Source organism: Sciurus vulgaris (assembly GCF_902686455.1).
Source record: "Sciurus vulgaris genome assembly, chromosome: 18".
NCBI classification, from domain to species: Eukaryota; Metazoa; Chordata; class Mammalia; order Rodentia; family Sciuridae; genus Sciurus; species Sciurus vulgaris.
This window is the reverse complement of record NC_136479.1, coordinates 23125901-23152889: the sequence shown is the minus strand read 5'-3', so window position 1 is coordinate 23152889 and position 26989 is coordinate 23125901. Positions and strand designations below refer to the sequence as shown.

General features: G+C 39.5%; 1 protein-coding gene across 1 annotated transcript; it reads right to left on the bottom strand.

Annotated features, from left to right (window-relative positions):
• Window positions 1–205: 205 nt before the first annotated feature.
• On the bottom strand, window positions 206–26617 carry LOC306649541 (integrin alpha-M-like; the record flags this gene model as incomplete). Its single annotated transcript, XM_079120544.1, is given in 17 exon segments — window positions 206–214; window positions 447–662; window positions 753–772; window positions 775–892; window positions 7446–7499; window positions 7501–7589; window positions 7863–7992; window positions 8160–8233; window positions 8771–8921; window positions 10283–10436; window positions 11305–11450; window positions 11997–12127; window positions 22357–22474; window positions 22621–22691; window positions 23000–23103; window positions 25249–25354; window positions 26506–26617. Coding segments are annotated over 17 exon segments (1752 nt in total). The 5' UTR covers window positions 26567–26617.
• Window positions 26618–26989: the final 372 nt, after the last annotated feature.

The window sequence follows — 26989 nt, the reverse complement described above, 5'->3', positions numbered from 1 at the left end:
CTTGGGTAAGAAGCCCTCAAAGCAGTGCTCTTCTGCAAGGTGACCAATCGTATGTTTTTCTGTGATTTGGAACTTTCAGTGCTAAAACTGGGATGGATTTGGGAAACCCAGGACTTGTGGTCACCCTGTCAGGACCGAGATTAGGAAGGCAGGAATTCCTACATCCCAATACTTCCAGAGTGCCATTACCATCTCTGGGCCTGGATCACCTTATCTGTAAAATTGAAAGTGACAATGCACCCAATCACCTCCTATCTTTACAGAAAAAATAAATCTAGAACTGAGATTCTTTGGGTTTCTATGAAGTGTGTGACATTATTTTTGAAAGGTTCTAAAAGAAGTACAGGGAGAACTGATCTGGAAGCCATGGGACTCTTGAATTAGAAGGAGATGGATCAGCAAAGAGGTTACTGATATGACATGGAAGATGAGTGACCTAAACTTACCTGACTGTGGGAGGGGGCCTGATGCTGGAATACTGATGTTCCATGAAAAATGTAGATAGCACCCCGATTCTCCTGTTCTCCTGGGGCTCCAATAGCCACGTCTGTCAGCTTGTCCCCATTCACATCGCCCAGCGCTGTCATAGCTGCCCCAAAGCGGCCCCAGGGATGGCCCTGCTCACCGTGGAGAACAGCCTCACACCGCCACCGAGCCCTCTGCTAAACAAAAACAGTTTCAGGCCTTAAGGCAGACAACCTCTCCATCCCATACCCAGACCCCATCCAGCCCTGGTCCCATCAGCCACTCACCCCCTTAGGCAAGGGACAATGGACACCTGGCCCCCTCGGGTTTGCTCATAGAAATGGGGTGCCCCAATGAGGACCAGGTTGGTATTTCCATCACCATCCATGTCCACCGAGCAGAGGGAAGCCCCGAAGTAGGAGCCAATCTGAAAGAGAAGGATCCAGTATTACATACCTCTTCCCACATAAAGCAAGCGTGGGGATTTTCCCTCTGAAGAAAGTCATTGTAATACAAAAAGAAAAATCACGCCTGCTGGTGGAAGCCTTTTGGAGAGGATGTGATTTTTTCTATATGATTCATGATAAATTCTTACTTGAATATGCTGCCAGCTACAGGAGTACATTATAAAGTCAAAGGGCAGAGGTTTGGATTTATCCCAAATGGTATTCTAGGGAGATTATTAAGGCAACAAAGAAGTTAGGTTGGAAAATTGAGATAGAAAAGCCTAGAAGACTAGACAGAATACCCTTTTAATATATTAGGGTCTTTGAGGGGGTGATGAAAAATGAAAGCTGGCAGTCTTACTAACAAAAAATCAATCTGTTTGGATTAAAATAACAATTGCTACCAAGGAATTTTTTTTGCAATATTGAAAAATAATGTCTACCTACCAGTAAAGATTTTTATATATGTTCGAAGTCAATATAGGATATTCCATTTACTTATTCATTCATTCACTTATTAGTTTATTGAACAAACAAGAGTTTGCATTTGTTGAGCACAAGGCTGGATAGTAGAAATACAATGCCTTTCAGGACTCTCAATGCAGCAGAATACAAGGAAGGAAAGTAGTAAATGTATGTATAAATATCCCATCTATCCCATATCCCATACCGTAAATCATATATATCCCATATCCCATATATATGAAGACACATACACACACACACACATATCAATTTAAAACCTCGGATACATTCTAGATCTAGAAAGGAAAAATATCCCATACCATTGAGGGAGGCCTCACAGATTAACCCAATAAAGGCATTTAAGCTTCGTGCTGAAATCAGTAGGAGTTCAAATATTTTTTAATTTTTTTTTTTTTTTTAGTTGTAGATGGGCACAACACCTTTATTTTATTTATTTTTATGTGATGCTAAGGATCGAACCCAGTGCCTCATACGTGCTAGACAGGCACATTACCACTCAGCCACAACCCAGCCCTGGAGTTCAAATTTTTTAGGTCAGATTTATTAGTGTAAAATGTACATGCAACAAACTTGGCCTTTTTTATTTTTTAAAGACCTTTATTTTATTTATTTATTTACTTTTTATGTGATGCTGAGGATCAAACCCAGTGCCTCATGCATTTGAGGCAAGCGCTCCACCACTGAGCCCCAGCCCCAGCCCAAACACGGCCCTTTATTATATAGTTTTCAAATTTTGACGAACATTTGAAGTCATGTAATCACTACAATCAAGATATAGAATCCCTCATGCCCCATCATAGTCGACCTCTCCCCACAATCACCCTAGCAACCATTTGTTTTCTGTCCCTATAGTTTTCTTTTCCAGAATGCTATTTGAATGGAATTAAATATTTTGTAATCTTTGGGGACTGGCAACTGTTTCTAGATTGGGATGATTCATACTACAGCCACTTCAAACACCTGCATACAAGTCTTCGCATGAACATCTGCTTTTATTTCTCTTGAGTAAATGTGTAGGAGTGGGATTGCTGATTAAACTTTATAAGAAATTGTTTATTTTAAAGTGAATTTCATATGGCATGAGATATGGGTAAAGGTTTATTTTTGGTTGTGGATGTCCAGTTGATTCACTGACATTTGTTGAATCTACTCTCCATGAAATTTCATCAGTTGATTTCTTAAATCAACTGATAAATGGTAACATTAACAACATAAAATGGGGTTGAGTTATGTGTAGAGTTGAAAATGTGGCATTTTAAGTTTTAATCAGTTTGAAGCAGACTATTGTACCTGTGTTTTATGTAAGCCTCACAGTATGCACAAAGAAAAAAAAACACAAAAGAGAAAGAAATCAAAGCAAATCAATACCAAAAAATAATTAAAACCCAAAGGAAGACAACAAAAGAATAGAACAAATAAACTAAAAACCAAAAAGAGCAAATAATATGACAGTAATAAGTCCTTACATACAGTTACTTTAAATGCAGATGAATTAAATTCTTCAAACAGTAAATATGGAGTGGCTGAATGACTTTTTTTAGTTCAACTATATGCTACCTAAAAAGACTCAAATTAGACTTAACTATACACATAGGCTGCAAGTAACGGAATGAAAAAGATATTCTGTGCAAATGGTAACCAAAAGAGAATGGGTAGCTGTGTACTTATACCAGAGAAAATACACTTTATGTCAAAACTTCCACTAGAGATAAGATCACTATATAATATAAAAATGTCACACATATGCGTATATATGCATCAGAGTATCTAAATATATAAAGCAAATGTTAATAGTACTGAAAGAAGAAACACTCAGCAACACCTAACAGTAGGGAACTTCAATATCCCATCTTCAACAATGAATAGATCATCCAGACAGAAAATTAATAAAAAAAAAAAAAACTAGAGCAACACTATAAACATACAGAATATTTCATTCAACAGCAGCAGAATATACATTCTCTTCAAGGACACATGGAACATTCTCTAATCTAGATCGTATGTAAGGCCACAAAACAAGTTTTAAGAAATCCAAAAAAGGGCTGGGGAGATAGCTCAGTCGGTAGAGTGTTTGCCTTGCAAGCACGAGGCCCTGGGTTCAATCCCCAATACCACACACAAAAAAAAAAAAAAAGTCATATCAAATATCTTTTCCGATCACAAAGGTAAGAATCTAGAAATCAATAAGAAGAAAATTGAAAAATTCACAAATATGTGAAATTCAGACAACTCGCTCTTCAACATCCTATGGGTCAAAGAAGAAACCAAAGTGAAATCAAAAAAATCTTGAGAAAAATTAAAATTAAAACACAACACACCAAAACTCACAAGATGTAACAAAGCAATTCCAAAAGAGTTTAAAAAGAAAAAAAAAAAAAAAACTATTCAAACAACCTAACTTTACACCTCAAAAAACTAGAAAAAAACCCAAAATCAGCAGAAGAAAATAACAAAGAGCAAATCATAAATCAGATTTTTTTAAAAAGCAAACAAAATTGACAAATCTTGAGCTAGGCTAAGAAAACAGAAAGAAGATTAAATTAGATAAAGACAGAAATAGAAGAAGAGGTATTACAGTTGATGCATCAAATATCCAAAGGTTTAAAAGAGAATACTATTAAAAAATTGCATGCCAACAAATTGGATAACCTTGAAGAAATAAATTCCAAGACACATACAACCTACCAAGATTGATTAAATCATAACCAGGTGTAGTGGGACATGCCTATATTCCCAGTGACTCAGGAGGCAAGAGGATTGCAAGTTCAAGACCAGTTTCAGCAACTTAGTGAGGCCCTAAGCATTTTAGAGAGATCCCATCTCAAAAGAATAAATTAAAAAAGGCTGAGGATTTGGCTCAATCCTTGTTACCAAAAAAAAAAAAAAAAAAATCTTGAATCATAAAGAACAGACTAGAACAGTCTAATAAGTAAGGAAATTGAATTGAATAAATAATCAAAAACCTCTCAACAAAGAGAAGCCCATGACTTCATACATTCGGAGGTGAATTCTACCAAACATTTAAAGAAAAATTAATGCCAATCCTTCTTAAACTCATCCAAAAAATTGAAGAGGAGAGAATCCCAAATTCGTTGTATGAGGCCAGCATTACCCTGATGCCAAAGACAGAAAAGAACTCTACAAGAAAAGAAAACCACAGGTCAATATCCCTGATGAACATAAATGCAAAAATCCTCATCAAAATACTAGGAAACCAAATTCAACAGCACATTAGAAGAATCACATAGGGGATATAGTTCAGTTGGGAGACAATTGCGGAGGAGGAGGCTGAGATTGCTGAGGAGGTTGAGGAGGAGGAGGTTGAGATTTTTGAGGGGGGATGATGGAGGAGGGGACAACCGAGGAGGGGATGATGGAGGAGACGGTTGAGGAGATTCTGTCATTGCAACAGTATGAAACCAGGGGATATCATGCTAAATGAAGTAATCCCGGAAGGGAAAGAGTTTGACTTTTAAGATTACACATATAAGTGAGAACTGCATGTGGAATCTCAAAAGTCAAATTCATCAAAGCAGAGATTAGAATGTTGTTTGCCAAGGGGTAGAGTTTGGGGAGGAACTGCAGAGATGTTGGTCAAAGGACACTACTGTATTTCACTTAGCATTAATAAGTTCTATTGTTCTCTATTGTAGCATATAGTGATTGTAATGAATAATAATGCATCATGTACTTGAAAATTACTAAGGGAGTAGATTTTAAATGTTCTCGCTCCCCAAAACAGATAAACATCTAAGGCAATGGATATATTAATTGAGGTTGGTTTAATAATTTCACAATGTATACATATATTAAAACATCCCATTTTATATGGGAAATACATACTACTTTTATTTCTAAATTATACCTTAATAAAGGGGGAAACAAAATTTTATAAAAGAAAATCAGTTGACTATGTATGTATCTATTTCAGAGCTATTCTGTTCCACTGATCTCCCTGTCTATCTTTGGCAATGCCAAAATGTCCTGACTACTATAACTTTATAAGTCCTGAAATTCAGTAATAGTTCTCCAGTAAATACCTACAGATACTTATCTAAATTCCTTGCAAAATTCTTTTGGATATTCAAATTTCTTTTATTTTTCATATAAATTTTAGAATCATCTTTGTCAATTCTACAAAACATACTTCCAGGATTTTAAATGAATTTAACAATCAACTTGGGGAAAATTGATATCTTAACTACACTGAGTCTTCCAATCTGATGATAGTAATCTGTCCATTTATTTGTTTTTGATGTCTCTCATCAGTATTTTGTAGCTTTCAGTATATAAATATTCACATATTCTATTAGATTTATTCTAAGCATTTCTTGGTCTTGTTTACTATTGTAAATGGTACTTTTTTCTTACTCATTTCCAACTGTTTAATGATATATGCAGAAAAAGAACTAATTCTTATAAGTAGTCTCTTCTATCCTGAGAACTTACTGAAAAAACTTATTATAGTAGTTTTTTGTAGGTTAAGATTTTCCACGTAATGATGTTATCTGCAAATACAGACAGTGTTATATCTTCCTTTCAACTCTTGTGTGCTTTTTCTTCCCATAGCTTGGCTGAACCAGTGAGGTCTTCCAGTATGATGTTGAATAGAAAATAGTAAGAGTGAACATTCTTGTTTCGTTTCCAATTATAGCAGAAAAGCATTCTCTTGCACTTTTAGTATGACGCCAACTGTAGATTTTTTTGTAACTGCTTTTTTTCAAGTTGGAGGAAGTTCTCTGTAGTTCCTGTTTCACTGAGCTTTTCGTTGTGAAAGGATGCTATATTTTGTCAAGTACGTTTTCTATGTCTACTAAAATGATTACGTTTTTTGTTCTCTAATTATTAGGTCCAAGGCTTAGCATCTATGCAGTCATTTTAAATTATTACCATAAGTTGCTTTCCCGCCCTAGAGAGGTACTTTCAGAGGAAAGAGTTGGATTGTAACCTCCCCTTCCCACCTCTCATTAACCCACCCCACCAGAACATCCCCTTACTTGTCCTGTCAGCCCATCATAAGATCTTATGCAAGCAGCTCATAGGAGCTCATGCAACTTCACACAAGCCATCCAAACTGCCCATAAAATACCGCAGAGCTAAGTTTTTTCTGCCTGTCTTGCTTTCCCAAGCAATGCCTTCGTCAGACCCTGACTGGCAAATAAAACTTTCTACGTGTGGATCTCCTCTCCTGGTTTCTGTGTTGCTCCTCCTTGTCACATTTTCCTTTCACCAATTACTTGTTATGGTGGATTACATTGATGGCTTTTCAAAATAACTATTTTTTATTGAGATAAAATTTATATAACATAAATTCATCATTTTAAAGTATAAAACTCAGTGGTTTTTAGTATAGTCATAATATTATGTCACCATCACTGATTCAAGGTTATTGTCTCCCCAGAAAGAAACTGTCTCCTAGCAGTCACTCCCACCCTCTCACCCACTGCCATTCCTTGATAACCACGAATCTATTTTCTGGCTCTATTGATTTGTAAATTCCTTTTTCAAGCTTGTTTTGGCTATTCTGGGTCCCTTGCATTTCCATATGAACTTTTATTTTTAAATATTTTAGTTGTAGATGAACACAATACCTTTATTTTATTACTTACATGTGGTACTGAGGATCGAACCCAGTGCCTCACACGTGCTAGGCAAGTGCTCTACCACTGAGCTACAACCCCAGTCCTCCATATGAACTTTAAGATCAGTTTGTTCTCTTGTGGAATCTCAGAGACACAGCCATTTATCAACAGATATGGGATTATTAAATATGTGGCTTTATTGGTTATGTTACTAGATGAATATCAGCTCCAGATGCAGTTAAACTCCTAGAGAGCTCTGTACACGTCAAACATTATTATTTATTATTGTTAGAAAACTGAGATCAAGGCATTCTCAATGCAAACTGATACTGTGACTCTCCAAGTTAAAGGCCCTCTGAGGCTCCTTTACAAGTCTCTACCATTCATGACATCTGGCAATGCCCAACCTGGAATCTCTCAGTCCCAGGGTGCCTCTGCACATTCATGCTTCATACTCTGCTCTTACCTGGTTGCCCTTGATATCAGCATTGGTCTCCCAGGCACCAGCATTTTGTCTGAAACATCATCACCAGGCCAATGTGTTGATATCGAGGTGCCCCCAGAACCAGACTTTGCACCCGGTTCCTCAGGATGACTGCAGCTGCATAACCTGAAGACAGTGGTCTAATAAGCAAAGCGCTTTCCCTCACAGACCCTGCCCTCCTTTCCACCATGCAGGTCATCCTTGAGTGGGGGCAATGGGGCAGCCCCGTGCTTGGCAGATTGAGGTAAGAGCCCTGTACTATATTCCTCTTTGTGAACATAATTAAAATTAAATTTTGAAATTTCTGTCTTTGCAAATATCCCCAGGGCCTGTAAAAGATCCAACAGCATCTACACTAGTTGAATTACATGAAATCCTGATTCTCTCTTCCCCACTTACCCAAGTAAGCATCGTTCATGTCTGAGTTCACCCTGGTTGCATTGATGAAGGTGATTTCATTCTTTGACCTATGCAAAAAGGCTCCACCAGCCCAGTCAAAGCTCCCCACGGAGCCCAACAAGAGACCATTCTGGAGAAAGAGATAGAACAGGATTGATGAGGAAGAACAGAACACTGCTGCCCAGCAAAAAGCTACCCTCCCTACAAGAGCCCATCACAGAGAAGAGCCCCCAGACCCTTGTACTTCTCTCATTCTTCTTGCCCTACCCACCCCCAATTTAATGAAGGACCACTTACAGAAGTGATGGCAGCACTGAAGCCTTCCTGAGACATCTCATGCTCAAAGGAGCTGGTACTTCCTGTCTGAGTACCTGTGAGGAGGAGAATTTTCTATATCAAAGAAAGCAAAAGAGCATAGAAAAGGTGCTGGACACTCAAAAGCTATTGTGGCCAAAGGGAGGCTCCTCTGAGATCTGTGTTGAACTCTAAAGTGTGTGCCCCTCTTAAGGGGATGGCAGCTATTCACGGCAGCTACATTCTGTCACATGAGAATGTGGTCCTCAAGGAGTCTAATTCCTTTATTCAACAAGCATGTATTGACCACCTTCTATGTACCAGGTACTATTCCAGGTGAAGGGTATCTAACAGAAACCAATAAATGTTAGCAACACATCCACACTTTGGGAAAAATGCTCTATGGAATTTGACTCTTCTACACTTCAATTTATCAGCCTGTAGCCAAGACTGGAAAATTAGAGATGAAAGTAAGATTCTCTGATTTCAAAGGAATTGACCAGGTAAGACCCAAGTGGCTAGGGAAGAGTTGAGATTGAGGGTTAAGACACCAGGAATTAGGAGGGTCTAGGCTGCATCTTGAGCTATTCTGGGAACATAGAGGCCTGGCTCACCTTCAATTGCAAAGATCTTTTCCTGAAGCTGGTTTTGAATGGTCTTTAGAGCTTCAAAGTTATTCACCCGGAACACATGTTCACGAGCTGGCTTAGAGGCAATAGTATTAAGCTCTTGGCGGGATCTGTCATTGTTGAAGGCATCTCCCACCTGTTGCCAAGAACAAAGGGCAAAGCAGAGAGTGTCTGTGGGTAGCAGTATCATCTAGCAAAAAAATCCTTAGGAAAAGAATCAGAACATTGTCAAATAAGAGAATGTAGCAGAAGGCCTCTGGGACACTGCCATGTGCATAGGGAGCAGCTGGGGGCTTTTTCTTTCTTTTTTTTTTTTTTTTTTTTTTTTTTTTTTGTACTGGGGATTGAACTCAAAGCCACTTTAATACTGAGCTACATCCCCAGCCCTTTTTATTTTTTTATTTTGAGACAGGGTATCACTAAGTTGCTAAGGCTGACCTTGAACCTGCAATCTTCCTACCTCAGCCTCTGGAATTGCTGGGATTATAAGTGTGTGTCACCACACCCAGATTCAAACACGACTTTTAATCTATTTTTTTTTGCCAAGCCTCCTGGCTGCCCTCCACTCAGAGGAAAGGGAAATATTTTTCTTTATATGAAGGTCTTACATGGCACTCCATGCACTCAGAATGCTATTTTTTCTATGTCACCCAAGTACTGTAATAGTTTGATTATACTGATGATCCTCTTCCTTACCTCTTCCTGTATCCAAGCCCTTTCCCTAAAACTTTGCTGTGCCCTTCACTCTTGGTGGAGTAACCTGAGCCCTTCATTGTCTCTGGGCTCAACCATGGACCTTGCTTTAGCCCATGAATGTTATCAAACTTAATGCAAACAGAGGTCTGAAAAAGTACCTGCAACATTTACACTTTCTTGTTCCTCTACCTTCACCAAAAGGACATGTCAAGGCCAGCCCACTGGAGAATGAGACCTAGGAAGCAGAAAGGCCAAATCGCCCAGTTGTTCCAACCAAGGTCATCTGCCCAGCAGACAAACATAGCTTGCAACCCTCAGAAATGGAGAGAGCTGGCCAGGATGTAAGCGGGAAGATCACAAGATTGATGCCACACTGGGCGACTTAGTGAGACCCTGCCTCAAAATAAAAAATAAACAGGGCTGGGGATGTGTCTCAGTGTTAGAGGACCCCTGGGTTCAATCCCCAGTGCTGGGAGGAAGAGAGGAAGGAAGGGAGGGCGGGAGGGAGGGAGGGAGGGGAGGTGGCCTGCAAACCTGATTACAGATGTGAGTGAGCCCACCTGAGACCAGAAAAACCAGGCAGCTGAACTGCAGACTTACTTCTTATTTTTAGCCACTAAATTTGTAGATCATTTGTTACGTAGCTTTACTGTGACAATAGATAAGTGATGCTCAGGTGTATATGAGTTAGCAGGAACCCTTGCCTCACTTCAATTTCACCAATATTTGCAAGTTGAAGGGAGGGTACTTCCAAGTAGAAACCCACAACAGAAGCATCAGGCCCAAAGACACATTCCCTACCCCAATGACATAGCGAATGACCCCCGCTCTGTCCGCCTCAGGGATGACATCCTCATAATTCAAGGGATCTCGATACTTTTCTCCATCTGTGATGACAACTAGGATCTTAACAGCATTTTCCCGGGCTCCATAGGCACTCTGAAAAAGTTCTCTTCTGTTCAGAGAAGAAGAAAGACAAAGTCAAATGCAAATAGAGAGCCTATTAATATTAGGGAGGAAATGTCAGCAGAGTCACAGACACAGATGCAGCTGGGCTCTGTCCAGGAGGGGCTCTGTCTCCCCTGAGACAATGTGGAGCCATGACTGCTCCAAGAACCAGAAAGGCAGCAGGGGAGGGGGGAAGAATGGAATAAAGAAAGACTTTACCCCTTATATATACTTTTGCATATTTTGATATTTTAAACTGAATATTATTACTCTTAAATTTAGAAAAATTTTTAAAGAATAAACCATTTGTCCTTCACATCTCTCCTAGAATACTACCACAGCTCTCTAACTCATCTTCCCACACTTCTGTCCCAACCCCACCCTTGCTGACACACACACACACACACACACAAGAATCAAAATGATATTCCCAAAACAAGATAGGTGTCTCCCTACTGCTTAAAATCATCAATGGATCCTCACTGGCTACAAATTTGCCTTTGGTAACTGAAATCAATCCATTTTTCTGACCTCCCTCAGCCACCTTTCCCTCACCTCACTTCCTCTCTTTTCCACATTTATGCAAAATTTTTTCATTGACGTATTAAAGGAAGGAAACCAGGAAGAGGAAGGAGGGGGAGAGAAGGTGAGGTAGTGGAGAATGAAATTGATCATATTATGTTATGTGTATATATGAGAATATCTCAGTGAATCTCACTATTAAGTATAATTATAATGCACCAATAGAAAAAAATACTACACACAGACCTCCTTCAAACCTTTGCCCCATTTCTATCTGAACAATTCCCTCATCCTTCAAAACCCAGTTAAAATTATCTCCTCCTTTCCCTCTAAACAAAGAGGGAAGAACTTACACTACTTTGCGGATTCCTGTGGCAGTGTGAGTTGTTCCAAGCAGCTGCGTTATTGGGTTTACCAGTGATCTTGGGTTAGGATTTTTCTTGAAATAGCTGAAGGTGAAATGAGTCTGGAAGTCATCTGAGTACTGCATCAAAGAGAACTGGAAACAGGGCACCTGGCCTGAGACTGGAGAAGGTGCCCCTCATCCCCATCAAGCCTTGCAACACTTCGATTTCCAAATTCCTTCTCCACAGCTCCCACCCACTCTTTCTATAGGAGATGATGTGTGGGTTTCATCTCCCATGACACCCCTATCCGCCAGAGCTGCCTACTTTACAACGATTGAAAGAATGCGGATGCTGCATCCAAGCAGATCAAAAAAGAGAATCATAAAATAACACAAAAATCCATCCTTCCTCCATTCGGGGTGGAAGGGGTGGGGGAAGGAAAAATAACAGAGTGAGACAAACATCATTACCCTATGTATGTATGATTACACAAATGGTACGACTCTACTTCATGTACGACCAGAGAAACAAGTTGTACCCCATTTGTTTACAATGAATCAAAATAAATAAATTAAAAAATAAATAACACAACCATCAGTCGTCCCTTTTGCCATGTCTACAATTGCAGTGTGTGGGGGGGGGGGCGGGGAGTAGCAACATGGCTGCCATGTTTTTGCCACCCTTATATGAGCACTCACCAAGGTTTTAGACTTTTTGAATTTGTCCATCACTGTTGAGACAAAGTCCTTCATCTTCTGAAAGTCATTTGGGTTGATGCTACCAGAGCCATCAATCAAAAAGGCAATGTCACTCTCCTGCTGAGGACATTCTAAGGAAGAGAAAAAAGAGTATGAATTTATTAATTAGAGACTTGGTATTCATTTTATGCACATCAGCTCTCTGCTAAACAATGAGAATAAAGGTAAACAAGATTCCACCTATGTTCCAGGCTGAATTTTAAAATGGACAGATTCCTTGGACATCAGCAAGGAATGGCTGCTAGAAGGACTTAGTGAGCACTAACTCATTCACCCCATGAAGGCAGCCAGAACAAGAAACAACCAAATACATTTTGATGAAAATAAAATAACTAAAGAAGGGTGTCAAGGAGTAGCACCTTATGTTATGTGTATATATGAAAATATCTCAGTGAATCTCACTATTAGGTATAATTATAATGCACCAATAGAAAAAAATACTACACACAGACCTCCTTCAAACCTTTGCCCCATTCCTGTCTGAACAATTCCCTCATCCTTCAAAACTCCGTTAAAATTATCTCCTCCTTTCCTTCTAAACAAAGAGGGAAGAACTTACACTACTTTGCGGAACCCTGTACGGCAGAGAAACCCAGGATGACCTCATAGGGAATGGAAGGAAATCCCTGGCCTCCATCTCCATACCCCAGCAGAGATCAGCTTGGAACCAGAAGGGATTTCCTTCCAAGGAGGCAAAGGTAAGCAAGAGAACCCAGCAACTACCACCAACATGTTGGACATCTACAGTCCTCACCACTGGGGTCTGCAGTCCTCACAGGCAATAAGCCCAGCTGAGAGAGCAGCCTAGGGTACACACAGCTGTGCTCCCTCAAGAGAAGAAGGCAATACTGAGCCCCAGCTCCTGGGGGCTATGCAGCTGAGGCACTATGCCACCTTGAAACCAGAGCCACTGCTGGAGTGAGTCCTGTTCCAGGGATAAGAGGTCATGGCACCTTTCCACCTCTGAAGTTTAGCCACCTAGTAGCTATGCCCTTCTCCTTGGGGCAAGCTGCCATAAAGCCACTTCATCTACCCTTCCCGGTCACTGCTACCTACCCAGTCCTGCTTGAGCTGAAGCTGCCCTCAGCCCCCCAGGAAAATGATGCCTTAGGGAAGAGGTTCTGTCTAACTATCCCAGCCACTGCTGTGCTCTGCTCCTCTGGGCCTGAACTGAAACTATCCACCAGGAAAACAATGTCTTGGTAGGAGTGCCCCCATCGACCCCTTTCAATTACTGCTGGGCCTTACCCCTTGGGCTTGAAGTGAGGCTGTGAAGTGCCTCCTGGGAAAATGGTGCCTTGGCCATCCAGAGAAGTCACACCTCCCTGTGCCTGAGCTGAAGCAGTGCCCAGAAAATAGTACTTGAGCTACTCAGAATAATCTCAGTTCCCTTTCGCCTAAGTCGAAGCAACCCTCTGCATCCCAGGGTTTCCAGCAAGGTTCCTTGCTGCTCAGAAAAGTCATGACCCCTGAGCCTGAGCTGAAGTAGCACATCATCTCCTGGGAAATCAGTGTCTTGGCTGACCAAGCAGCCATGCATTCCAGGACTGAGCTGAGGAAGTGCCCCATTTGCATTACAGAAGAGTAAGAGACAAACATGGGGGCAGCGAGCTTATTTAATGAAAAAACAGTTGAAAACATCCCAAGTCTTAGAAGAGATATGGATATCCAGATGCATGAAGCTGAAAATTCCAAAAGCAGATTCAGTCCAAAGAGGTCTTCACTGCAAAACACATTAACTGTCAAAAGTCAGACAAGGAATTTTAAAAGCAGCAAAAGAAAAGCAGCAAATCACTATAAGACAGTCCTTGTTAGACAACTGATTTCTCAGCAGAAGCTCTATAGATCAACAGAAAAGGGAATGATATATTTGATGTGTTCAAAGAAAAAAAAAAAACTGTCAGCCAAGAATACTACACCCAAGAATGCAATCTCTTTCAGAAATGCAGAGAAATAAAATCTTTCTTAGACAAGAAAAATTGAAGGAATTCATACCACAAGACTTGCCTTATGAGAAATTCTTAAGGGTGTTCTTCAAGTAGAAATGAAAGGACACTAATTACTAACATGAAAACATAAGAGTATAAAATTCACAGGTAAAAGTAGAGATATATATATTCAAACCCAGAATACTCCACTACTGATATGGTGCTCTGTAAATCACATTATCTCTAGTATGAAGGTTAAAAGTCAAAAGAAAAGGAATAACAATAGTATTAATAAGTTTTTAAGAAATATATAATGTAAAAATGTCAAATGTGACACAAAAATAGAATGGGGGGTGGGGGTGCAGTTCAAGTAGTACAGTGTTTGTCTAATATGCACTATGCCCTGGTTTCAATTCCCAGCACTGCAAAAACAAGTGAAAAAAAGAAATATATATATGCATGCATGCTGGGGAAGGGATTAAAGTCTATAGAGTTCAATCTGGGCTGGGGATGTTACCCAGTGGTAGAGCACTTGCCTAGCATGTGTGAGACCTGGAGTTCAATCCCCAGCTCTACAAAAAAATGACTAGAAGTTAACTGAAGTTAAGGTGTTCTCAGTGCAAAATAGTCATTATAACTATAAAACATTGTATGAAAGTCTTGTTGTAGCAAGGCATAAGACTATAGCAGATACCCAGACAACAAGGAGAAAGAAACAAAACAGCACTAAAGAAAATCATCAAATCACAGAGATAATAACAGAAAGACAGGAACAGAGGTCTACAAACAAGCAGAAGACAAGCAACAAAATGGTAGTGATAACTGTTTACCTATCAATAATTGCTTTCAATGTGAATGGATAAAGCTCTCCAGTCAAAAATCACAATGGTTGAAGGAATTGAAAAACAAGGTCCAACTATATACTGCCTAGTAGAGACCCAGATTCGTTTTAAGAAGATACATAAGCTAAAAGTGAAAAGTTGAAAGAAGGTGCTCCATGCCAATGGTAAAGAGAGCAGGTGTGGCTATTCTTATATCAGATAAAATAGACATCAGGTTTAAAACTGTGATAAGAGGAGTTGAGGGATTTAGTTCAATGGTAGAGTACCTGCTTAGAACTATTAAGACCTTGGGTTCAATCCTCGGCACAGAAAAAATGTGCTACAAGATACAAAGAAAGTCATTATTTAATGATAAAGGACTCAATTCATCAAAAGGGTGTAACAACTATAAATATATAAATATATACATCCAATATCAGAGCACCTAAGTATATAAAACAAATATTAATGGACATAAAAGAACAAGTAGATATAAGAGTGATACAATAAAATTAGGGAACTTTGCTACCCCACTTTCAACAAATTAATCAGACAGAAAAATTAATATTGAAAGGCTGGAATTTAACTGCACTTCAGACAAACTGGACCTAATAACTTTATACAGAACCTTCCAGCTAACAGCTGTAGAATACACATTCTTCTCAATTGCACACAGAACATTCTCCAAGATAGACCATTTAGTAGGTCACAAAACCATCTTTAACAATTTCTTTTAAAAATCTGAAATATATCAAGAATTGTTGCCAACAACAATGGTACAAAATCAGTAACAAGAGGAACTTTAGAAATAATAAAAATACATGGAAACTAAACAACATGTCAGATATGGGGGTGTAGCTCAGGGGCAGAGCACTTGCCTAGCATATGTGAAGCCCTGAGTTTGATCACCAGCACTGAAAAAAGAAGAAAAACATGCTTTTGAACAACCAATGAGTCAATGGAGAAATTAAAAGGGAAATTTAAAAAATCTCCACAAATGAAAATGTAAACACAACATACCAAAACTTATGAGAGCCAGGAAAAGCAGCATTCAGAGGGAAATTTATAGCAATAAATGTCTACATCAAAACATAAGAAAGTTCTCAAAAAAAAAAAAAAAAACTCACACTTTACCTCAAGGAACCAGAAAAAATAACAAACCAAACTCAAAATTAATAGAGGAGAATAAATAATAAAGATCAGAGCATAAACAAACAATATAGAGACTTAAAATACAATGTAAAAGATAAATGAAATAAAGGGTTGGTTTTTTTAAAGGATAAACAAAATCCTCAGGCTTTTAGTCAGGTTAATTAAGAAACGAGAGAAAAATCAAACACAGAAGTGGTAAAGCAGACATTAAACAGATATGACAGAAATGCAAAAGACTTTAAGAGTATTATGAACAAATTTGAAAACCTACAAGAAAGGGATAAGTTCCTAGATGCATGCAACCTACCTAGATGAATCATGAAGAAATGGAAAATCTGAATAGAATAATAACAATAAGTGAGGAGAGTAAATCAGTAATAAAGTCTCCTGGCAAAGAAAAGTCAAAAACCAGATGAGTTCACTGCTGAATTCAACCAAACATTTAAAGAATTAATACCAATTCTTCTCAATATTTCAAAAAATTGAAGAAGAGGAAAATCTTCCAAATTCATCCTCTGAAATCAGCATTACCCTGATATCAAGATCAAAGACAAATAATAAAGAAAATTACTAATATACCTAGTGAACATAGATGCAAAAATTCTCAACAAAATTCTAGTAAACTGAATTCCATAGCAGATTAAAAATATCACTCACTATGATCAAGGAGGATTCATCCCAGGGATATAAGAATAGTTTCAATACACAAAATTTGATTCATCTCATTTACAAAGTGAAAACCAAAACCACATGATTATTTCAGTAGGTTCAAAAATGCATTGGACAAAACTTAACATCCCTTCATGATGAAAACTCTGAAGCCCACACACAGCAGCACACACATCTATAATCCCAGCAGCTTGGGAGACAGGAGGCAGGAGGATCGTAAGATCGAAGCCAGCCTCAGCAACAGTGAGGCACTAAGCAACTAAGTGAGACCCTGACTCTAAATAAAATACAAAAAAGGGCTGGGGATGTGGCTCGGGGGTTGAGTACCCCTAAATTCAATCCCCAGTACCCCCCACAAAAAAAAAAAAAAACCTCTCAACAGTTTAGGCATAAAATATACCTACTTCAGCACAGAGAGACCATACGTGACGAACTCACAGCCTACGTCATACTGAATGTGACAAAGCTGAAATCATTTCCTCTAAAATCAGGAACAAGGAGGGTCACCTTAATCGCTCTTATTTAACATAGTACAAGAAGTTCTAGCCAGAGCAATTAGGCAAGAGTAAAAAATAAAGGGCATCCAAATTGGAAAGAAGAAGTCAAATTGTCCCCACTCGTAGTTGACATAATCTTATGTATAGAAAAACCTAAGGACTCAACAAAAAACTGTTAGAACTAACAAATGAATTCAATAAAGTGGGAGGAAACAAAGCATGTGAAAATCTATAGTGTTTCTATATGCTAATAGTAAGCTACCTGAAAAGGAGCAATCCTGCTTATAGTAGCTGAAAAAATAAGATACCTAGGAAAAAATCAAAAAGTTGAAATACCTCTATACTAAAAATCATGAAAGATTGTTGAAAGAAATTGGAAGAGGACATAATTAACAGAAACACATCTAGTATTCATGTATTAGAAGGATTAATATTGTTAAAAAGTCCACACTACCTAAGTGATCTACAGATTCATTACAATTTCTACAAAAATGCCAGTGACATTCTTCACAAAATTAGAAAAAAATATTTCTAAAATTCCTATAAAACCACCAAAGACCCCATGTAGTCAAGGCTATCTTGAGCATAAAGAACAAAGCTAGGGGATGGGGAAGAATAGAAGTTCATTGGACTAGACAAAGGGGAGGGAGATGGAAATAGGAAAGACAGTGAAATGAATCTGACCTAACTTTCCTATGTTCATATATGAATACTCCACAGTGAATTAAACATCATGTACACTCCAAGACTAGGATCCTAATTAAAATAAGATATATTCCATGTTTGTATAAATATGTCAAAATTGACTCTACTGATACAGCCACATCAATGTTCATAGCTGCTCAATTCACAATTGCCAGATTGTGGAACCAACCTAGATGTCCTTCGATTGATGAATGGATAAAGAAACTGTGGTATATATATACAATGGAATATTACTTAGCCAGAAAAAAATAATAAAATTATGGCATTTACAGGCAAATGGATGAAATTGGAGAATATTATGCTAAGTGAGATAAGCCAATCTCAAAAAACCAAAGGACAAATAATCTCACTGATAAGTGGATGATGACACATAATGGGGGGTGGGGGGGCAAGACTGGAGGAAGGAGGGACTGTATAGAGGGAAAAGAGGGGAGGGAGAGAGGGATGGGGAGGAAGGAAAAAATAATAGAATGAATCAAACATCATTACCATATGTAAATGTATGATTATGCAAATGGTATGCTGTTACTCCATGTACAGAAACAACATGTATTCCATTTGTTTACAATAAAAATGAATTTAAAAAATTGACTCTACTATCATGTATATAACTAAAAAAAATAATAAATTACCTTCACTAATACTACTGAAAACTCAGGTTCAAAATATCATTTCGGGTAGTAATAACAATTTCAAAAGGACCTATAGATTGTGAGATAACAGGTAAGGGAAATATCTGAATGTACTGTGTGTATCTCTGTATGTGCTTCATTTGTTTAATTGTCATTAAAAAGAATCACCAAAATGTTGGTGCTTTTAATGATATTTTTATTATTGTGCTATTCTCTCAGCAAAGATGGCATAAAACTTTTCAATGAATGTGAAAAATAAATAAATTAATTAATAAACGAAAAGCTTTTAAAAAGAACAAAGCCGGTCACATCACACTACCTGCCTTCATAATGTACATAAAGCTAAGGTAACCAAACTGCATGGTACTAGCATAAAAACAGATACTTTGACCACTAGACAGAGTTGAGAGCCTGGAAATAAATATATTCATCTAAATGCAACTTATATTTTACAAAGGTGTCAAGAGCACACATTGGGACTAGGACAATTTCTTCAATAATTGGTGCTAGGAAAATTGGATATCCTCATGCAGAAGCAGGAAACTAGACCCCTGTCTCTCACTATCCACAAAATTTACTCAAAATGGACTAAAGACTTAAATATAAGACCCAAAACTGTGAAACTACTAGAAGAAAACAGGGGAAGTCCTTCACAATCTTAAGTTTTTTTTAGTCAAGACCCCAAAAGCACAGGAAATTTTGCAAAAATGGACAAATGGGATTAGCTCAAACTAAAAATTCTCTGCATATGAAAGAAAACAAACAAAAGAGTGACGAGACAGAATGAATGGAAATACTGGCAAATTATATATTGACAAAGGGTTAAAATTCAGAATATATAAGGAATTCAATTAACTCAATAACAAAAAAATATAATTTGGTTTAAAAATGAATAAAAGATCTGAATAGACATTTCTCTAAAAAAGACATACATTTATGATTACACAAATGGTATGCCTTGACTCCATGTACAGAGAAACAACATGTATCCCATTTGTTTACAATAAAATAAAATAAACAAAGTTTAAAAAAAAGACATACAAACAGCTAAGAAGTGTATGAAAAAAATATTCAATAATCATCAGGGAAATTCACATTAAAAATACAAAGATCTATGGTCTCATCCCAGGTAGAATTGATTTTATCAAAAAGATAACAAGTGCTGGCAAAGAGGTGGGGAAAATGTAACCCCTCACACTATTGGTGGAATCATAAATTAGCAGAGCCATTATAAAAAACAGTATGAAGGGACCTAAATGGTCCATATGATCTAGAAATCCTATAACTGGAAATGAAAGGAAATGAAATCGGTATGTGAAAGAGATACCTGCAGACCCATGTTTCTTGCATCACTATTGATAATACCCAAGATACAAAATCAACCTAAACATCCATCGGTGGTTGAATAGGTAGTATATGTATACACAATGGAATACTATTCATCCACAAAAAATTATGAAATCCTGTCATTTGCAACAACATGGATGAACTTAGAAGATAGTGTGTTAAGTGACACAAGCCAGACATCAAAAAATTAACATGGCATGATCTCACTCATATGTAGAAGCTAAAGAAGTATATCTCATAAAAGTAGACAGCAGGATAGCAGTTACCAGAGGCTGGAGAAGGCAGGAAGGAGATCAGGGAATGGTTGGTCAAAAGCTATAAAGTTACAGTTACATAGGAGAAATAAGTTCTGGTGTTCTGTTGCACAGTAGTCTAATTATTGTTAACATTAATATATTGTATGCTTCAAAATAACTAGAATAGAGGATTTAGAATGTTCTTACACAAAAAAATGACTAATATTTGAGGTCATGGATAACACTGATTGCCATGATTTGATCATTACACAATGTATGCATGTGTCGAAACATATTGTACCCCCCATTTTAGTACATATTGTACTGAAGTGTATAATTATGTCCATTAAAATAAAACATAACTTTTTTAAAGTGGACAAAGTAGTATGGAACATGCCCAAGGGATTCAGGATAAGCAGAGATATTTGACTGGGTCATGAAGAGAAGTAAATTATAGAAAAAGGAATAGCACATGAAAGTATACAAAAGTATAGGTACTTGGTTAAGCAAGTACACAAATAAATAGGATAATTTCAGACCACGATCCACACTATGAAGAAAATCAAATGAGCTAATTTAATGGTATTGAACTAGAGGCAGCAGAGGTGAGGGGAGGTTAACTCAGACTGTGAGATTAGGTCTCATTATAACCTGAATGGTAAAATTGGGGCCAGCTCAAATGTTTTCTCTGATATGTGGATGCTAATTCACAATAAGGGGGAGAGGAGAATAACTATATTTTGGACTAAACAGAGGGGAGTGAAGGAAGGGGAGGGGTATGGGGGTAGGAATGATAGTAGAATTACTTGGACGTTATTACCCTATGTGCATGATCTGTGTAACTCTACATCATGTACCACCAGACAAATGAGAAGTCATACTCCATTTATGTATGTTGTGTCAAAATGCATTCTACTGTCATGTATAACCAATTGGAACAAATAAAAAATAAGTAAATAAAAATTGGGAGGAGAAAAGCATGTTCGATGTGTTCTTCCCTTCTGCCTCTGTCCCCAAATCCTCTTTCTGCCCTGCTCCACTCTGCACCGTGACCTGGCAAGTCAACCTACAAGGAACACATCAACAAAATTCCTTTGCCCTCTGACTTCTAGTTCAATTTGGCCAGTTAGGAGGATTAATTGGAGTCTGAAGAAAAATGGAGCATGAGGTCAGCGTATTCTCCCCTTGGCTCCCTCTCTGTGAGGTTGCTTGGGCCATCCGCATCCTCAACAGAAGACCACTGCTCCTCTCAAGGACACCTGCTCCGTACAACTCTCTCTCCTGAATTCTGATGACCTCTCCCTCCCTTCATCCTGCCAGCCTAAGGGTGGAAACAGGCTGCTGCTGTTCACCTGAGGTGTTTGGGCTATCCCTTAAAGTTCCCCTAGACCCGATCACACATTTATAATTAGTCCCTTTATGAATAAAGTCACTTCAAATTGTCCTGACTGGACAACTGTCCCAGTTCAGACTCTGACTGATACAAAGGGGATGGAGGTCCAAAATGATGCTGGCACAATCAAGGAATGGATGGTTCAAGAAGGGTTAATGTATGTGATGAGGACAGAGACAGGGCTAGAACATTCAGCAGTTGGGAAGGGCCTCTCTACTCCAATAAGAAGTTTACCTTTATTCCTTAGGCAAAGGGGAGCCACTAAAAGTTCTTTAGAAAAAGAAGTGAGATGATTTGTTTTGTATTTTGGAAAGATTAGCATGGAATTTATACAATTCTATTCGTGATTGTCAAACATTTTACAACTCAAACATCCTTCAGCCTGTTAACAGACAGACTGGTGAATGGGACTGTGGTAAATCCATACAAAGGAATATAACTCATTGATATAAAAGGAATGATATACGCAATGACATGGCTACACATGGAAATAATTGGTTGGCAGCTGAGCTCTGGAGAAGAGCCTGCCTAGCTAAGGACAGGTTGGTGTCATTCCTGGAGAAGAAAGTCAGCTGGAGTGGCTGAAGCAGTGACTGAAGTAGAAGGCATGGCGGAAGTAGCAGGGGTGAGCAGGGGCTGCACCATCTACAACATCAAAGGCAGGAGATTCAGGCACTTACTCTAAGGTCAATGGTTGGAACATCTAAGAAGTCAGGTTACCTGGTCCCCTTAGAGAGGTAAGTAACTATCTCAGGACTTTCCTGAAAGTGCATCTCCCTATCCCCCACCAATTCCTTTTGATGGAACCCGGCTTCCCCACCTTCTACACCTAGACTTCTAAGTTATCCCCTAGACCATGAGCGGTCGGTCATAGCTCAGGCCTACCCTCCACCCTCCAGTCTCTACCAAAAGGCACATACCTCTGAGGGCCTCTGGAAACCTCTGGGGCTGCTGCAGAAGGTTGGATCCAAACAGGAAGCAGAAGCCATTCACATACGTGTTCTCCTTGCAAGTTTGGTGTACGGTGGGGCCACAGGCCTGAGGGGCAGGGTACCAGTGGAAGGGGCTGCCCTGCTTCCTGTCCTTTCATACCAGCACCTCCACCTTCCACAAGACCTCAGGCCCAATAGGCTCAGGTCCCCACTCCTCCCCTCAACACCCTCCTGTGACCCAGAGCAACTTACCAGCAGCCGGGAGGGGTTGGTGGCAGTCACCAGGGACAGGCCCAAGGACATGTTCACAGCCTCCAGGGGGACTGCAGGGATAGAAATGCACATGGTCACCCTCAGGGGGATGAAAGGAGCTGTGTAAGAGCTGGACGGGGATCACTTCAACATGGGAGACAGAGAAGTGGGACAGGTCAAGGGGACACCTAGAACATGAGAACAGAGAGTGGCTACCTGAGAGTATCTAGGTAGAGTCTTGAAACTGAGCGGAGACGGGGGAGCAAGACTCCCTCTGTCCCCCAGTGTAGATCCCCCAGAACATGGGGATTCCTGGAAAGTGCAGGTGAGTCACAGGTGGAATCCCAGCCCTGGGACCCAGACTGGGGCAGTGACTCACCCTGAAAGCGGATGGGCTCACACTTGAGGGTGCTGAAGTCACACTGGTAGAGGCCACCTGTTTGGTTGTCAGCCCTTATCTCCTTGGGAGCTCCAACCACGACCCTGGCGAAGAGGTAGGAATAGAGAAAACTCTGATATATGAAGAAAGAAGGAAGAGTTCCACCCCCACCCAAGGAAAAAGTAGGGGCTCTCACATGGATTCTTGAATTTCCATAAATAGGAAGAATAATTAGCACAGGAAGAAATGGAAAAATATGAAGTATCAATGGGAAGGGCCTGAGAATGACACGAAACTCAGAGGGCATTTTAAAGATGCATAAATTCAACCACACAGTAATTTTAAATAAGTTTTTGCATATGATAAACTATTATATGCAAAGACAAAAGATAAGTGATAAACTGTAGGAAAGGATATTAGCAACTTGTAACCCAGACTACCTTCAATACAGTCAGTTCCTACCAAACAGTAAGAGAAAAAAAAATCAATAGAAAAATGTGTAAGAGATTAAAAAACAAGAATTTGCAAAAAAGGAACTATGTCTTCAGTTAAAAAAAGCAATTTAAAACTAATCTACTCACTTCACAAAGATCAATGAGTCTGATAACAAACTGGATTGCCAAGTGGGTAGGGAAATAAATGTTTCCACAAATTTCTGGGGGCCAAGTGTAAATTGCCACCACCCTCTACAGATGGCAATCTGGAAAAATCTATTGCAATCACATATGCACACACAGTAGTGCACATCTGTAATCCCAGCAGCTGCAGAAGCTGAGACAGGAGGGTTGCAAGTTCAAGGCCAGCTTAGGCAATTTAGGGAAATCTCAAAATAAGTAAATACAGGGCTGGGGATGTAGTTCTGTAGTAGAGCACTTGCATAGCATCCCTGGGTTCAATTCCCAGTACCACAAAAATTAAAAATTGTATATGCATTTTTGATCCAACACTCCCAGTTCTGGGAATTTACTTCCAAATATTCTTGCACATGTACTAAAGGACAGCAGAGTTCACATAAAAGTTTGGAAACAATCTAAATTGTGCCTTAAATTATTTAATCCCCTGCCCATGCACAGAGTGCAGATGTGCCTCAGGCAAGAAGAGCTTCAAAGAAGAAGATGAAGAAGAGGAGGAGGAGGAGAAAAGAGAAGAGCCGCTGCTCCTGTGTCAGGTGCACCCAAGGTTGTGGCTACAAAGGGTCAGGAGACAAGTGCAGCTGCTGGGCCTGATGAGCCCTGCCCCCACTTGCACACAGAGTGACCTGTGCAAACCTGCATTTCTCGTCCTGGTCCCCAGACTCATCTGAAGATTTCCTTTTCCTAGGAAGTATGTGACTATTAATAAAAGGTGTTGACAACTTGGGGAAAAAAAGAGATTTAATATAATGTAAAAGCAAATTCTAGTCCCCTAATAACAGAATATAATACAAACATAAGACAGAATGAGTATGCTTAATCTGGTAAAAACTAAGGGTAGGGGGAGAAAAATGTAGTGTAAAGCAGAGTCCAAAACATTTTTTTTCTGGAAAAGGGATATTATTTCCATAAATATTTCTGTCTTTATGGACAGTCACTGTCACAGATATTTTATTTTACCATAATCACTCAAAGCAAGCCATAAACAATAGGTGGAAAATGGGCAGAGTTATGTTCAATAAAATTTATTTATAAAAATATGCAGCAAGCCAGACACAGGTGGAGCATGCTTGTAATACCAGTGACTCCGGAGGCTGAGGCAGAAGGATCACAAGCTCCAGGCCAGTCTCAGCAACTTAGCAAGCCCCTAAGCAACTTAGCAAGAACTTATCTCAAAATAAAATTTTTTTAAAATGGCTAGGGATGTGGTTAAGTGCTCCTGGGTTCAATCCCTGGTACCAAAAAAAGAAAAAAATAGGCAGCAGCCTGCAAGTGGGCTGGCCATAGGTTGAGTCTCACCTGTACTATAAATGGAGTGTGAAGTAGGAATTAGGGAGATAGACATAGACGTAAAGATATAGATGTGTAGATAAAAAAAAATCTCTGAAAGAACCCACAAAGGAATTATTTGCTAATGTAACTCCTGGAAAGGGAAGTTAGGGAAGGGAGCATGGAAGAGCTTTTTCTTTCATCCTTTGGCATCTTTCGAATTTGGTACCTTGTCCTGGTTCCAAATTTGCTACCTACTCAAAAAATCAATCAAGGAAACAGCTTTTTGTTTTCCAACAATTTAGGGAAGCACATGAGACAGGAGGAGGCCCCCTCTGGTGCTCTTACCGGGATCCCTCAAACTGGACCACACTCTGCCCAAAGCCCCTTGCATTCTCTTGGAAGATCATTGGATTTTCAGTATCCAGGTTGAACGCGTGACACAGGGCTAAGACTGGAGGAAGAATAAGGTGTTGAGGGTCAGGCAGAGGAGCCTCAACAGTTAAGAATGCAGTGCGTCTTCCTACACCATGTACCTTCCTGTCCAGATTCACCCTAACCCTTCATCAGGATGTCTGCCTCCCTGGTTCAGTTCTGGTTACCTAGGGCAGGGGTCAGCACACTTTTCTATCAAGGGCCTGATATTTCAAGCTCTGCAGGCTCAGAGACCAATAGAATACATAGGTACCCATGTAACAAAAGAAAATTTCATTTCCACAAATTTTTTGTCAAGGAAACTCAAAATAAAATTAAGTACAATTTTCTGTAATACAAGTTTACTAACAAGACAAATGAAGTTCTTGGTAGGAAGATGGCATTTCATTTAACTGGATTCAAAATTACTATTCCCTGTCATCAAATTGGTTATAAATGTTTATCTTCAACCTATGACCAATTAATAGGTGATGGGCCTCATTTGATACATTTGACACAATTGCTGCCCCATAGCCTAAGGACCACCATCAGAGGACAGTCAGTCCGTCTGAGCTCCACCCTCCTTTCTGAGCACCCAAATGACCTCTTCACCACAATGATTTGCCCAACAATCCTATAGACAATGCTATTTGCCCAAGTTCCTATAGATTCAGTTAGATAATTTCCTTGCTATGCAACTCTTAAGCATTTCCTTCCCTTCTTGGCTCATTCTCCACAAACATAAGCATAAAAGGAAACACACTCAAATCATTTTGATTCATCATTCATTCAACAAACACACCTGGTCTTTGTTAAACAGAACTGGAGGCAAAAATGGAGGCCATAAGGTAGAATCCAAGAGGAAGCCCTCTGGGACAAGAGTCTAACACCTGCTATACATCCTCAGGCATGTCATTTCATCTCTCTGGTCCTCAGTTTCCTCATTTGTGAAGTGACTGAATGCCAGACAGCCTTGCACAGTCTACGAATTTAGCCATTCATCCAAGTTTCCTGGACATCCCATCTTGATATCAGTCTACTCTGCTTCGTTCTTGAATCTTTTATCCTTCCCCCAAACACTCTGCCTCTCCCCAACCTAATTCCTACATATGCTGAGTCCTTCCTCTCCACTCATATACCCCAAAGATCCCCCTCCTCCCCACACTGAGGACCCCCAAGCCCCTGGTGTACCTGTTAACAGAAGAACTGTACAAGTCATGGCTGAAAGGAGCAGGGACCTGGGAAGAAGCATGAACTGTGGGGTTGCAAGCTCCACTGAGCCACTTCAAGGGAGCCACCAAAGACAGGAAGGGGAGAAAAAGAGAAGTAGATGGCATAAGACTGTTAAGAGACTCAAAGGAAGAGGGCGGAGGCTCTGAGTGCCCAGCCCCACTGGACCTTTCTCAGGGGACTACACATAGCCTGCTCTCCCTCCCTGCCCAAATTCCTGACCCCAATCGTTAAGGTCACTCTCCAAAAGATGCAGTTTGTCGCCTAGGGTTGGCCAAAGCATTATGAAAGCAAGCTAAATAGCTTTTGAGCCTGCCTTCTGGACTGAACGTTAATACAGATCAAATGAGTGTAAAAGATCCAACCTTGTGTCTCCCTAAAAACCCTTAGCAAAAAATGTCCCTCCTCCAGCCTCTGGAAATGGGAGCACCCTTCACCAAGCTGT